This window comes from Neovison vison, chromosome 3, assembly GCF_020171115.1.
Source record: "Neovison vison isolate M4711 chromosome 3, ASM_NN_V1, whole genome shotgun sequence".
NCBI classification, from domain to species: Eukaryota; Metazoa; Chordata; class Mammalia; order Carnivora; family Mustelidae; genus Neogale; species Neogale vison.
Window position 1 is genome coordinate 227,801,079 of NC_058093.1, and position 12,728 is coordinate 227,813,806.

General features: G+C 35.0%; 1 protein-coding gene across 1 annotated transcript in view; it reads left to right on the forward strand.

Annotated features, from left to right (window-relative positions):
- Positions 1–12,728, forward strand: part of TAOK3 (TAO kinase 3) — a 191,462-nt gene that overhangs the window by 110,829 nt on the left and 67,905 nt on the right. The window contains exons 5-9 of the mRNA XM_044244178.1: positions 223–324; positions 4,170–4,215; positions 5,099–5,195; positions 7,600–7,713; positions 8,900–8,991. Of these exons, the coding sequence (XP_044100113.1) occupies positions 223–324; positions 4,170–4,215; positions 5,099–5,195; positions 7,600–7,713; positions 8,900–8,991 (451 nt within the window). The remainder of the gene's footprint in view (positions 1–222; positions 325–4,169; positions 4,216–5,098; positions 5,196–7,599; positions 7,714–8,899; positions 8,992–12,728) is intronic.

The following is a 12,728-nucleotide window of genomic DNA, read 5'->3' on the forward strand; positions in this document are numbered from 1 at the left end:
ATAAAATGTAAGTTAGTATCATAGATTTATTATATATTTGGTAATACGTTTACATTTACATGTACTAAAATTAAAGAAATAACACAAGTTTAAACAGCTTCATTTATTAAACTTTTACTTTGTCCATTTAAACTAATGAAAAGAATATTATATATGTATACTTGATAATAAAATACTTTGTGCAGCCTAAAAATCATACCATTTTCTTTATTACTTCAATAGAAATGGCAAGATATTCTCAAAGAAGTCAAATTTTTAAGACAATTGAAGCATCCTAACACCATTGAGTATAAAGGTTGTTACTTGAAAGAGCACACTGCTTGGGTAAGTCAAAGGACCTGTATTATCATTTATTTCCAATTAAAATTTTTTCTATTTTTTCTGTTTTCTCTTTGATCTGTAAAATTATCAGTCCCATTTCTGTCCCATTTGACTTTTGTTATCAGTACTTAACGTTTGTTAATACCTCAGAGTGTGCCATATGCCATACATTCTGTAAGGTTAAATATGATATCTAGCCTATGGGAAATTTTATTCTATAAACAATCAACAGATAGTGAAAAGTTAATACCATTTTATGATTTATTTACCAAACTAAAAGACAGATCCTTTTATTCTCATCCTAGAATTTTTATTGTTGTCATTTCTCATTCCCCACTCCAATTCCCCCCAAATTTGGGATTATGCTTAGTATCACCATCATGGTCTAGGTTTTATCAGATAGGGCCTAGCACATGATTAAAATGAAACAGTCTTGAGTGCCTGGGTGGCTCAGTTGGGTAAGTGTCTGACTCTTGATTTTCGCTCAGGTCATGATCTCAGTGTTGTGAGATCGAGCCCTGTGTCATACTCTGCTCTGGGTATGGAGCCTGCTTGGGATTCTCTCTCTACCTTTTCCTCTGCCCCCAATCCCCCCTCAAAAACATCTTTTTTTTTTTTGAAATATTTTTTTTAATTCATTTGACAGACAGAGATCACAAGTAGGCAGAGAGAGAGGCAGAGAGGGAGGAAGAGAAAAAGGCTTCCTGCTGAACAGAGAGCCCGATGTGGCTCCCACTGAGCCACCCAGGCGCCCCTCAAAAAACTCTTTTATTCCACTCTATCCTTTGAGTATATTTTTATATGATTGTGTTTTTGTGTTTAGGTTAGCTACTGTTTAGTACGTGAAAATGCTGTACTTTGTACTTTATCGGACCTTACACTCCAATTTAATGTCCAGTCTAACCATCATTTATCAAGATTCATCTATTGAGAATTTACCATATACAAATGATCACCAGTTAGGGAATGGAATTTTTGTTCCCAGATAGACTATTAAACAATATACTTAAACCTTTTTTTTCAAGCAGCTTTTAAGGTATCTAGAGCCATCACTTCTGTTCTGAGCAGAAGAAATTAATCAGAGAAGTATCTCATTACTTGGAAATCAGTTCTCTGGCAATCTCCGCCATCTTAAAGGAGTCAAGAAAGGGATTTTAAGCATGCAGGATAAATGTTACAAAATCAAGTGCTGAATATTATGTGTTTCGAGTCTTCAGAAAATCTGAGCTCTTATTTAAAGCCTATTTATTCTTAAGTTACACAGAGTGCTAATAAGCTTGGTTAATGGGTCTCTGTCCACAACAGATTTGATAGACTCAGTAGGAGGAGTTCGTAGGAACTAAACTGCTAGAGACATGCATACAAACAGCCATAAGACTAATTTGACTTGGGGTACCTGGGTGGCTCAGTGGGTTAAGCCTCTGCTTTCTTTGGCTCAGGTCATGATCTCAGGGTCCTGGGATCGAGCCCCGCATCAGACTCTCTGCTTAGTGGGGAGCCTGCTTCCTCCTCTCTCTCTCTGACTGCTGCTCTTCCTACTAGTGATCTCTGTCTTTCAAATAAATAAATAAAATCTTTTTTAAAAAAAGATTTAAAAAAAAGTGTTGGCAAAGATGTGGAGAAAAAGGAATTCTTGGGCATTGTTGGTGGGAATGTAAATTGGTGCAGCCACTGTATGGCGTTTCCTCAAAAAATTAAGAATAGAAATACCATCCATTCTTAGTAATTCCACTGCTTGGTATTTTCCCAAAGAAAACAAAAGTGCACATTTGAAAAGATATATGTATCCCTGTGTTTATTGCAGCATATTTGAAATACTCAAGGAATGGAAGCAACCTCAGTGATATTGATAGACGAATAGATAAAGATGTGATGTACATATACAATCTAATACTACTTAGCCATAAAAAAGAATGGACTCTTGTCATTTGTGACAACATGAATTAACCTAAAGGGTATTATGCTAAGTGAAATAAATTGGACATAGAAAATAAATACCATATGATTTCACTTACATGTGGAATCCAAAAAAAAAACAAACAAACCAAAAAACAGGAACAGACTCATGAACACAGAGAACAAACTGTTAGTTGCCAGATGGGACAGAGGTGGGGGAATGGGTGAAATAGGTAAAGGGGATTAAGAGGTGCAAACTTGTAGTTATAAAATAACGAAGATGAAAAGTACAGTGTAGGGATATAGTCAGTAATATTGTAATAACTTCATATGGTGACAAATGGTAACTACATTTAGAGTACTGAGCATTTCATAATGGGTAATTGTTGAATCACCATGAAGTGTACCTGAAATCAACATAATATTGTATGTCAATTATACTTCTATTAATAAGAAAATAAATTAATGTTTTCAAATCTGCTTATTTTAATGTCAAGCAGAAAACTACAAAATTTCAAAACTTTAAAGTTATGTTTCTTAAGTTTTAAATTATTCTGATAATGGAAGGATTTTAACATACATAGTTATATATTTAATTACACATATAAATATATAACAAATTTAACAGTTTAGATATAAACGTATAACTCTGTTATACACAATAATATATGGTATATGAGACGTCTGGGTGGCTCAGTTGGTTAAGAGGCTGCCTTTGGCTCAGGTCATGATCGCAGGGTCCTGGGATTGAGTTCTGTGCTTCTCCTTCTGCCTTTCACTCCCCTTGCTTGTGCATGTTCTCTCTCTGACAAATAAATAAAAATCTTTTAAAAATAATAACAATATATGATATATAATATGTACTTTATACCTAGCAATCCTAGAATGGTATAGAAGAATATGATACTATATATTAATCTTATATAATGTATGATTATTATATGCTATAATAATATATGATTATAATATATATCACATGTCTGTATTATATAATTTTATATCTCATATTCTTCTAAATTATTCCAGTAATAGAGTACATAATTCATAAATAAAGTACATAATTCATAAACACGTTTTTGCATCAATTATTTTAAATGAAAAGAGCTAATATATTAATTGTGGTTATGTGTAGGTGACGTTAGGAAATTTGTATTTTAAAAGGAACATATGGTTTTAGAATATGTTTTTTAGAATAAGAAAATAGTATGGAAAGAGAGAGAGTGTGTGTGTAGAGATTGGTCATTGAGCACTCATGGTTCTGACCTTGTCTATAAATCAGTAGTCTGGGACACCTAAAAAAAAAAAAAAAAAAATCTAAGATGAGAGTAAAGGAGTTTTTTCCTTTTTGTTTTTGAAAAGAGTCCCAAAATTGCAAACTCAGTAAATACCAATAGTATTTTAATAATATTGTTCTAGAAATTTTTTTTTTTAAAGATTTTATTTATTTATTTGACAGAGAGAAATCACAAGTAGGCAGAGAGGCAGGCAGAGAGAGAGGGGGAAGCAGGCTCCCTGCTGAGCAGAGAGCCCGATGCGGGACTCGATCCCAGGACTCTGAGATCATGACCTGAGCCGAAGGCAGCGGCTTAACCCATTGAGCCACCCAGGCGCCCCTGTTCTAGAAATTTTTTAAGATAAAAATTTATCTTCATTTATTCTTAGTTCCTTGGTTACTTGGTTGGTTTTAGCAGTTTCTTATTAACTGTAATTATTCTGGTTATTGGGGCACCTGGGTGGCTAAGTGGGTTAAACCTCTGCCTTCAGCTCAAGTCATGATTCCAGGGTCCTGGGATTGAGCCCAACATCGGGCTCTCTGCTCAGCAGGGAGCCTGCTTTCTCCCCCTCTCTCCCTGCCTGCCTCTCTGCCTCATTGTGATCTCTCTCTCTGTTAAATAAATAAGTGGAATCTTTTTTTAAAAAAATTATTCTGGTTATTATTTATTCTATTACAGTTGGTGATGGAATATTGCCTAGGCTCAGCCTCTGATTTGTTAGAAGGTAAGAATAAAACCACTATCCCTTCCTTTCTGTTCTGTCTTGACCAGAATAGTATTTCCTCCTAAATGCCCTATATTTGCCATTGGGCAAAGCAAATGGATGCTGACTCAGACCTAAGGGTTGTGTGGATGGGCTGTTCAAACTTTATCTCTGTGGTGGCTGAAAGTGTCTCTGGAATGACTGACCGCCCTCCTGCTGTTCAGCTCATGGCCCATCCAGGGCAGGTACTTGCTAAAATGTTCGGCTCATGTGATGTAGTGTATGTAGCTAAAAAACGTCAAATTCATACGTATGTATGAAAGGTAGATGGTATCAAATTATATTGATATTTAATTCTTTCAGATTTCTTGACTGACCCAGTTCTCTTCCGCAAATGCTATTATAATCAGAGACTGGGTTAAAAATTTACATTAAAAAAAACTTTCTTATATCATCCTTGAACTCTGAATAGAAATTGCTTATTAGCTGCTTTCACAAATAATGAAAACCTGTAGTTAGAAGAGGTAATTATAGATGCTCTGTGGAGAGGAGAATAATACAATCTAAAACATTCTAGGCATTTAAAATGTCAGAAAGGACTGGTAAATTTGGGCCTGGCCCATTGGAATCAGTGGTGGCTTTGACTTGCTACTGACAAGTCAATCAACAATTCATTACCGTGAGTATCAGGCTTTGTTTTATTTTGTTTTAAGGAGTTTGTTTGTTTGTTTTTGTGCTTGAGTTTCCTGTTGTCTGATTTTTTATTGCAATTCTATAGGAAATATGGTGAATGTGTTCCCAAAGTGTCATATGAGAGTATGTAATTCAGTTTGGTATAACTGTATAAGATATTAAGAAGAATGCAACTGATTATTACTTCTGAATTTTTCTTTTCCTTCTTCAGTTCACAAAAAACCACTTCAGGAAGTGGAAATTGCTGCCATTACTCACGGTGCCTTGCAGGGGCTGGCCTACCTGCATTCTCATGCAATGATTCATAGGTAAGATTGGAGACCAGTTAAATGTCAGTTATAGGACTATCCAAGGAATCTTGAAAATTAGTGCATGCTCCACTTTTTAGGGTTCCTGTGGATTTATAGGAAGCAAAGAGACTGCTGCTGCTCCTGGATGTAAGAAGTAAAGTTGTCAGAATTTAGCTTCTGTCTCTTGGTCTGTCCCAGATGTACACAAAGACTTGCATCGCCTCTGTCCTCTAGGTAACTATCCTCCAAGCAGGATGTTGCAGGAGAATTTGAGGAAGGGCCCAGCAGCCTTTTGATACATTGCCAAGAAGAAAAGAAAATTAGCCTTCCTTGCATGTATTTCTTTCCTAGCTGAATTTCTTCTCCTTTTCCTGTTGTAAATAACAACTCAATCTTCTATAAAATTGTGCTGTTTCATCACGTTAAAATATTGTGCATTTCAATAGTCCACATAGATATTTAGGAAGATATTCTTGTATTTATCTTGGCAGATGAAGAAACTGGGACTCTGAAAGATTTAAATAATTGCCCATAATTTCATAGGTTTTACATAATAAAGATTGAAGCTCAGATTTCCTAACTCCTAATCCAGGCCTTTCCTCTGCCTTTTATTTTCTTTACCACAACTGCACTGTCCTCCCTCCAATCTACTTCCTACCACTAACTTCTTTTAAATAAAGATGTTGTTCCTAATCTTTCCTTCTCTCAATAAAGAACTTCCTAGTACGATTACTTTAATGAATGATGGCAGTAGTGGAATATGGGGTAGATATAAAAGATCTCAGATGGCTCAAAAACAAAAGAAAAGTTTGACATTTACTAGGAAGAAATGAAACTATTACATCATAGGTTCCCCTTTTGCTTACGTTTTAATCACCCTGGAGTAGCCATTATCAGTTATTGGTACAAGAAAAGCAGAACTTCCTCAAAATAGGCAGACCAAAATTCCTGCCATGAATTTGGCATATTTGTAAAGACAAAGAATGAGCCTAACCATATCTAATAAATGCTTATAAAATGGATTTAACCATAATGCTATGGGTTTAACAACAAAAAAAAAATTTATAGTGCAGTTTTTGGGTACCAAAATGTCATTACCAAATGCCTGCTTGTTTATATATGATTTTGCTGGTTCCTGTTTAAAGCCATGGTTCATTTTTTTGTGCCTTTGTTAACAAAATCTGCACATTAATTTAATGTTTCATATTCTGTATTATGCTTTATCTCCCTTAGTGTATAAAAGTTGAAAAACAAAGCTTTTAAATTGTGCTCACTATTTAAAAATAAATACCACATCTCAGATTTATTATTTTGATTTGACAAGCCAGTGTTCTAATTGAAGGTAATAGAGAAGAGATATTTTTCTGTTGTTAGATAAATAAATAAATGGTTTTTTAGTCCTCTCTGCCAATGCCTAATGTCATCTTGAGTAAAGAAACTGAATTTTGAAGAGAAGGTTTTTGGAGACATTGCTTTGGAAACATTTGAACCTTCTCATTTTCAGCTCAAGTTTTCCTCATTCTCTCTGCTTTGTCTTTCCACAGCCCATCATTTTATAAGTCTTGGTTCCTAGTCCTCATTACACCTCATGCTTTTTTTGAAGAGAATCAAGAATACATCCACATCTTCTCATTCTGAATTACCATCCTCAACAATGAATATTTTAAAATAATATTTTGAAAACTTTCTGCTGCATAAAATATCTAATAGCTTTAGTAGTAACCACTTGCGATTCTTTGTAGTAATACAATAGAAATGCAATTTCCTAATCCCTAATCCTTGTTTGTTTTGATCTTTCAGGGTCTTCTTTTTACTGTTCAGTGTTATTTTTAAAATAACACCTTCTATGTAACATGTACCCTCAAATGCCTTAGAGTTGCAGTTACAATTAAGGCAGAGAGAAAGGGTCACAGGCAAGAAAGAAAAGGTATGTGTGTAGTTGAGGTTTATTGGGTAGGTAGAGAATACAGTTATGGAAGGTTTGTTTAGTATCCAAAAATTTAGGTAATTTGGAAAAGGAAAAAAAAAAAGGCAGTGACAAATGGCAACAGTTTTCCCAACATAAGAGATACTGTTGATGACTGGATTTGGCATCTGAGAATATGCTTTTTTAAGTGTAGCAACTGAATAGGTTTCCTTGTCCCGCGTCTGTCTGCCTTTTTTCTCATTGCATTCCTTCCCTCTAAAGAAAACTCTACCTTTTAGTAATTACTTTGACCTACCTACCTGTAAGTACACCCAGGAATCTGGGCCCCCCTTAAAACATTCAGTAATTACTAAATCCCCCTCTGGCTGTCTGGGCAAGGTTTTTTTGTTTTGTTTTGTTTTTAATAAACTTTTTGTCTTATTAATTGCATGCTCTGACCTATTCCATAATCAAAGTTGAAAAGTAATTTTCTAACCCTCTTATTTTTTTCTATAGGGATATTAAAGCAGGAAATATTCTTCTAACAGAGCCAGGTCAGGTGAAACTAGCTGATTTTGGATCTGCCTCGATGGCTTCTCCTGCCAACTCCTTTGTGGGCACTCCTTACTGGTATGTAGAACTTAAAAATTAGAATTTTAAAATATGCATACATGAACAAGATGGCCTCAAAGCATTGCTTTTGTTTTGTTTTGTTTTTTTGACAGTGTCTCACCATGTGCCTCAAATGAGGTTTCCATTAAAGGAGAGAAAACTCACTGGCAAAAAAAGAAACACTCTGACTTAGTATAAAATTTCCAGTGACTTTAAATTGTTCAAATAAGGTTGATGTCACTGTGTGTAAACTGAGCAGGATTATCAACTAACTCACTGACCAAGCTCAGGTTTTAGATTTCATTTGAAGTGTCTTTTGAAACTTTCTCTTAAGGCCTAATCTCTACGCAAGGACAAGGTAGTTTCTTTAACCTTCTCTCGTCAACAAACAAAAATACTACCTTTCAATGAAAGAAATCCGGTTTCTTTTTTGTTGTTGTTGAGTTCTTTTCTGAGACTTTTCTTAGTTTGTCACTCTGACTGAAAATTTCACCCCATCTATTGAAGATGCTTTTCTTCTTTTTCATAGATAAACTGGAATTGCATTGTACCTTGGATAATGACTTATATCCCTGGATAATTACTTATCTACTAAAAAAATCAGCTACTATTTGAATTTCCTTTCTGTCCATGATCATCAAATAGCATTTACTAGGTAGTCACTTACATATAGTAATAGGAAAAAAAAAAATGAAACTGATAAAGGCCCTGCCCTCCTATGGAAATCCATTCTGGACAAACAATATCCATCACCATAGCACGTTTGTTTATTTTTTAAGTTGTAATATCTTTGAAATATCTGATTATATTGTTTTAAATAGTTCATAAGTATTTTTCATGTCTATAGTTATTTAAATATTTCATACATATGAATTCCTTACAAATCTCTGAGGTAGGTACTAGAATTCTCTCCACATTGCAGATGGAAAAACTGATATACGGAGAGGTTAAGTAATTTAGCCATGGTAAAACTGTTAGATAATGGTAGAACCAGGATTTATTGAAAATAATGTGTTATTTCATATAAATCCTTGAGTGTAATGTTTATATTTTGAACAGTGTTTTTCCAAATGACTTGTGTTAAATAACATCTTTATCAGACAAAATTTCAGACTGTGTTCAAACAGCTATTTCACCAAATCACTTCATTAAATGAATTTTGTTTTTAATTTGCAACTCAAGTTTTGTACATTACGTTTGGCAGGATGGCTCCAGAGGTGATCTTGGCTATGGACGAAGGACAGTATGATGGGAAAGTTGATATTTGGTCACTTGGAATCACCTGTATTGAACTGGGTGAGTAAAAGAGTCATTTTATTGTACTTTTGAGAATCACTTCTGACTATGATTGTTAATTCGTTCATCCTGCTTTTATTTAATGGGTCACTGCTACATGTGGGCCAGGCAGTATGCATTTATTCGATTTTTTTCTATGCTTTTGTATAACATCAGAAGATTACTTTCTCTTTATTACATTTTCATGTTATTAATTTAAAGAGCTGCTTTAAAAGAGCAGATATAGCAAATGACAAATGTGAGAATATATAATAATAAGCATTAATATTTGAAAAACATCCATTCTCTATATCATGAATGATAACTTCCCAGTAGTAATTTAATTTCGACATGTGTAAGGGAAATCTGAAAAATAGCTGGCTTATCCAAGATCTGACTGTAAAAACTGTTATTTGACCCATTTACAGAGCAACCTCACATGAAACTTCTTGTTAGAAGATGCCCGCTGCTTTAAAGTTGTTCCCCAAACATTGTTGCATTCACATAAAATTGTCTAACATACCACAGATTCTTGATTCTCTGGTTGTGTATTTTGAACTTTAATGTATCCTAAAGTCACCTTTATCCAGAGCTATACTGGCAGATTTGACCAGTGATTCTCAGGTAGTGGGGTGGATAGGATTACTGTGAAGCTGGAGAAAGGGATGGACAGTTGACCTTCCAGAGCCACTGAGAGCTGGCTCCAACACTGCCTTTATCTAGATTTTTATTTACAATTTATATAAATACATTTAATTTTTTAATTGTTTTTTTTTAAGTTTCTTCATCTGTTTTTTTGGGTTAATTTCCTCTACTCTGGAATCCAAACTGATCCTGTAAGAATTTCTGAGCTCCAGCTTGTTTCTCAGACTGTAGTTTTCTTTTTCCTAAAATGCTTGGCTTGTTAAGACAACTTGCGATACTTTGTATTGCATTTCCAGTTGCTTCACTGACCTCTTTCTTGAACAAAGAAACATATGATGAAGATAAAGACTTGTCTTCTCTTTTTTTAACCTTAACGAGATAATACTTTTTCAAAAATTGAGTTTAGGGTGAAGCTTTAAAATATTTAATATTTAATTTTTAAAAATAAGTAATACTCGTTTGTAAATCAAAAAATAGAAAAAGGCATGCAGCAAAATAACTCAGATCTCTGACCCTATTTACCCATTTCCTTTCCCACCCCTGCCAGTACATACAGGGTACCACTGTTACTAATTTCATATATGTCCTTCCAGAGCTTCTTTACAAATACACAAACAAATACGAATATACATGTATTACATTCCTTTTCTCGCCCAAGTTAAGTGATTCTGTATCTGTATATATAAGTGATTCTGTATATTGCTCTTTTTATTTATTTTTTTTAAAGATTTTATTTATTTATTTGACAGAGAGAAATCACAAGTAGACGGAGAGGCAGGCAGAGAGAGAGAGAGGGAAGCAGGCTCCCCGCCGAGCAGAGAGCCCGATGCGGGACTCGATCCCAGGACCCTGAGATCATGACCTGAGCCGAAGGCAGCGGCTTAACCCACTGAGCCACCCAGGCGCCCTGTATATTGCTCTTTCACTTAACAACATCTTGGAGATCTATTTTATATTAGTAACTTAGGCCTCTTTTTCAGTTTTTGTTTTTTATTTTTTTTTAACTGGCATCATTTACTCCTCTAGTACTATGGATATACCGAAATTTATGTGACTGGTCCTCTGTTAAAGGATATTGAGGTAGTAGATTTCTTTTCTAGTCTTTTATTTTTTTAAGATTTTATTTATTTATTTGAGTGAAAGAGCGCACGCATGAGCAGGGAGAGGGGCAGAAGGAGCCCGATTTGGGGCTCCATCCCAGGACCCCAGGATCATGACCTGAGCCAAAAGCAGATGCTTAACCAACTGAGCCAGCCAAGCGCCCCTCTTTTTTTTTTTTAACATTTTAATATTGTGTTATTCTCTCTTTCACTGCAAAGGAAATTAATCTAACTTATTCACGCTGATTATGGTGGGGGAGACTCAGAAGAAATATTTGCATACTTTAAAAAAGGACATATGATGCACTTCCAACAATACTATATACGACTTTACAAGATAGTCTTAAAAGTCAGAGGGGGGAAACTAATCCAGATAATTTTGAAAAAGTAGAATTTAGACAGAAAAATCACTGTACCAAATCCATACCATCATAATTAAATCAATACAGTACTGATGTAGGGAAAGACTAATATCCAATAGCATAGACTATAAAACCTAGAAATAGAATAAGTCAGAGTGTGGTATAAGACAGGAAAAGCATTATAAATCAGTGGGCAAAGATGACCCATTTGATAAATAATATGAGACAATTTGTTAATTGTATGAGAAAAACTATAATTAAATCCTAGTTTATGTCATACACAAAAATAAAATCCCAGGGGCACCTGGGTGGCTCAGTAGGTTAAAGCCTCTGCCTTCGGCTCAGCTCATGATCCCAGGGTCCTGGGATCGAGCCCCACATCAGGCTCTCTGCTTAACAGGGAGCCTGCTTCCTCCTCTTTCTCTGCCTGCTTCTCTGCCTACTTGTGATCTCTGTCAAATAAATAAATAAAATCTAAAAAAAAAAAAAATTCCCAGATTGGTTAAATACCCAAAAGTAAAAAATAACTTTAAAACTTTTAGGAGAAGCTCTCTTCTGACTCAGTTTCCTCATCTGCAAAATAGAGATAACAATGCTACAAAGTAGATAGTATTATTATGAAGATTAATGAATTATATATAGATATAAAATATTTATTGATAGATACTTGGGCTGCTTCCATATATTTGCTATTGTAAATAATGCTGCAGTAAACATGGGAGTACATGTATCTTTTTGAATTAATGTTTTCATTTTCTTTGGGTAAATACCTGGGAGTGGAATTATTGGATCATATGGTCTTTTTCTATTTTTAATTTTTTGAGGAATCTCCATACTTTTTTTCACAGTGGCTGTACCAATTTACATCCCCACTAAAAGTGAATGGATAAAGATGTGGTACGCACACACACGCGCGCGCGCGCGCACACACACACACACACACACACACACAGAAATATTACTCTGCCTTAAAAAAGAATGAAATCTTACCATTTGTAACAACATGGATGGACCTAGAGTATATTATGCTACCTGAAATTAGTGAGACAGAGAAAAACAAACACGGTATGATTTCACTTCTATGTGGAATCTAAAAAACAAATGAATAGGGACGCCTGGGTGGCGCAGTTGGTTAAACGACTGCCTCCGGCTCAGGGCGTGATCCTGGAGTCCCGGGATTGAGTCCCACATCAGGCTCCCAGCTCCATGGGGAGTCTGCTTCACTCTCTGACCTTCTCCTCGCTCATTCTCTCTCTCACTGTCTCTCTCTCTCTCAAATAAATAAAATAAAATCTTAAAAAAAAAAATTAAAAAAAAATAATAAAAAACAAATGAATAAACAAATAGTAGACTCAGACCCATAAACACAATGAACAAATAGGTGATTGCTGGGGGATGGACAAAATGCGTCAAAGGGTGTGGGAGATAGAGGCTTTCAGTTATGGAATGACTAAGTCGCGTGAATAAAAGTCACAGGCATAGGGAATATAGTCAATGGTATTATAATAGCTTTGCATGGTGAGAGTTAGTAGCTACCCTTACAGTGAGCATAGCATAATGTTTAGGGTTGCTGAGTCACTGTGTTGTACTCCTGAAACTAATGTAAGATCCTATGTCAACTGTACTCATAGAGATAGACATTAGTATAGAG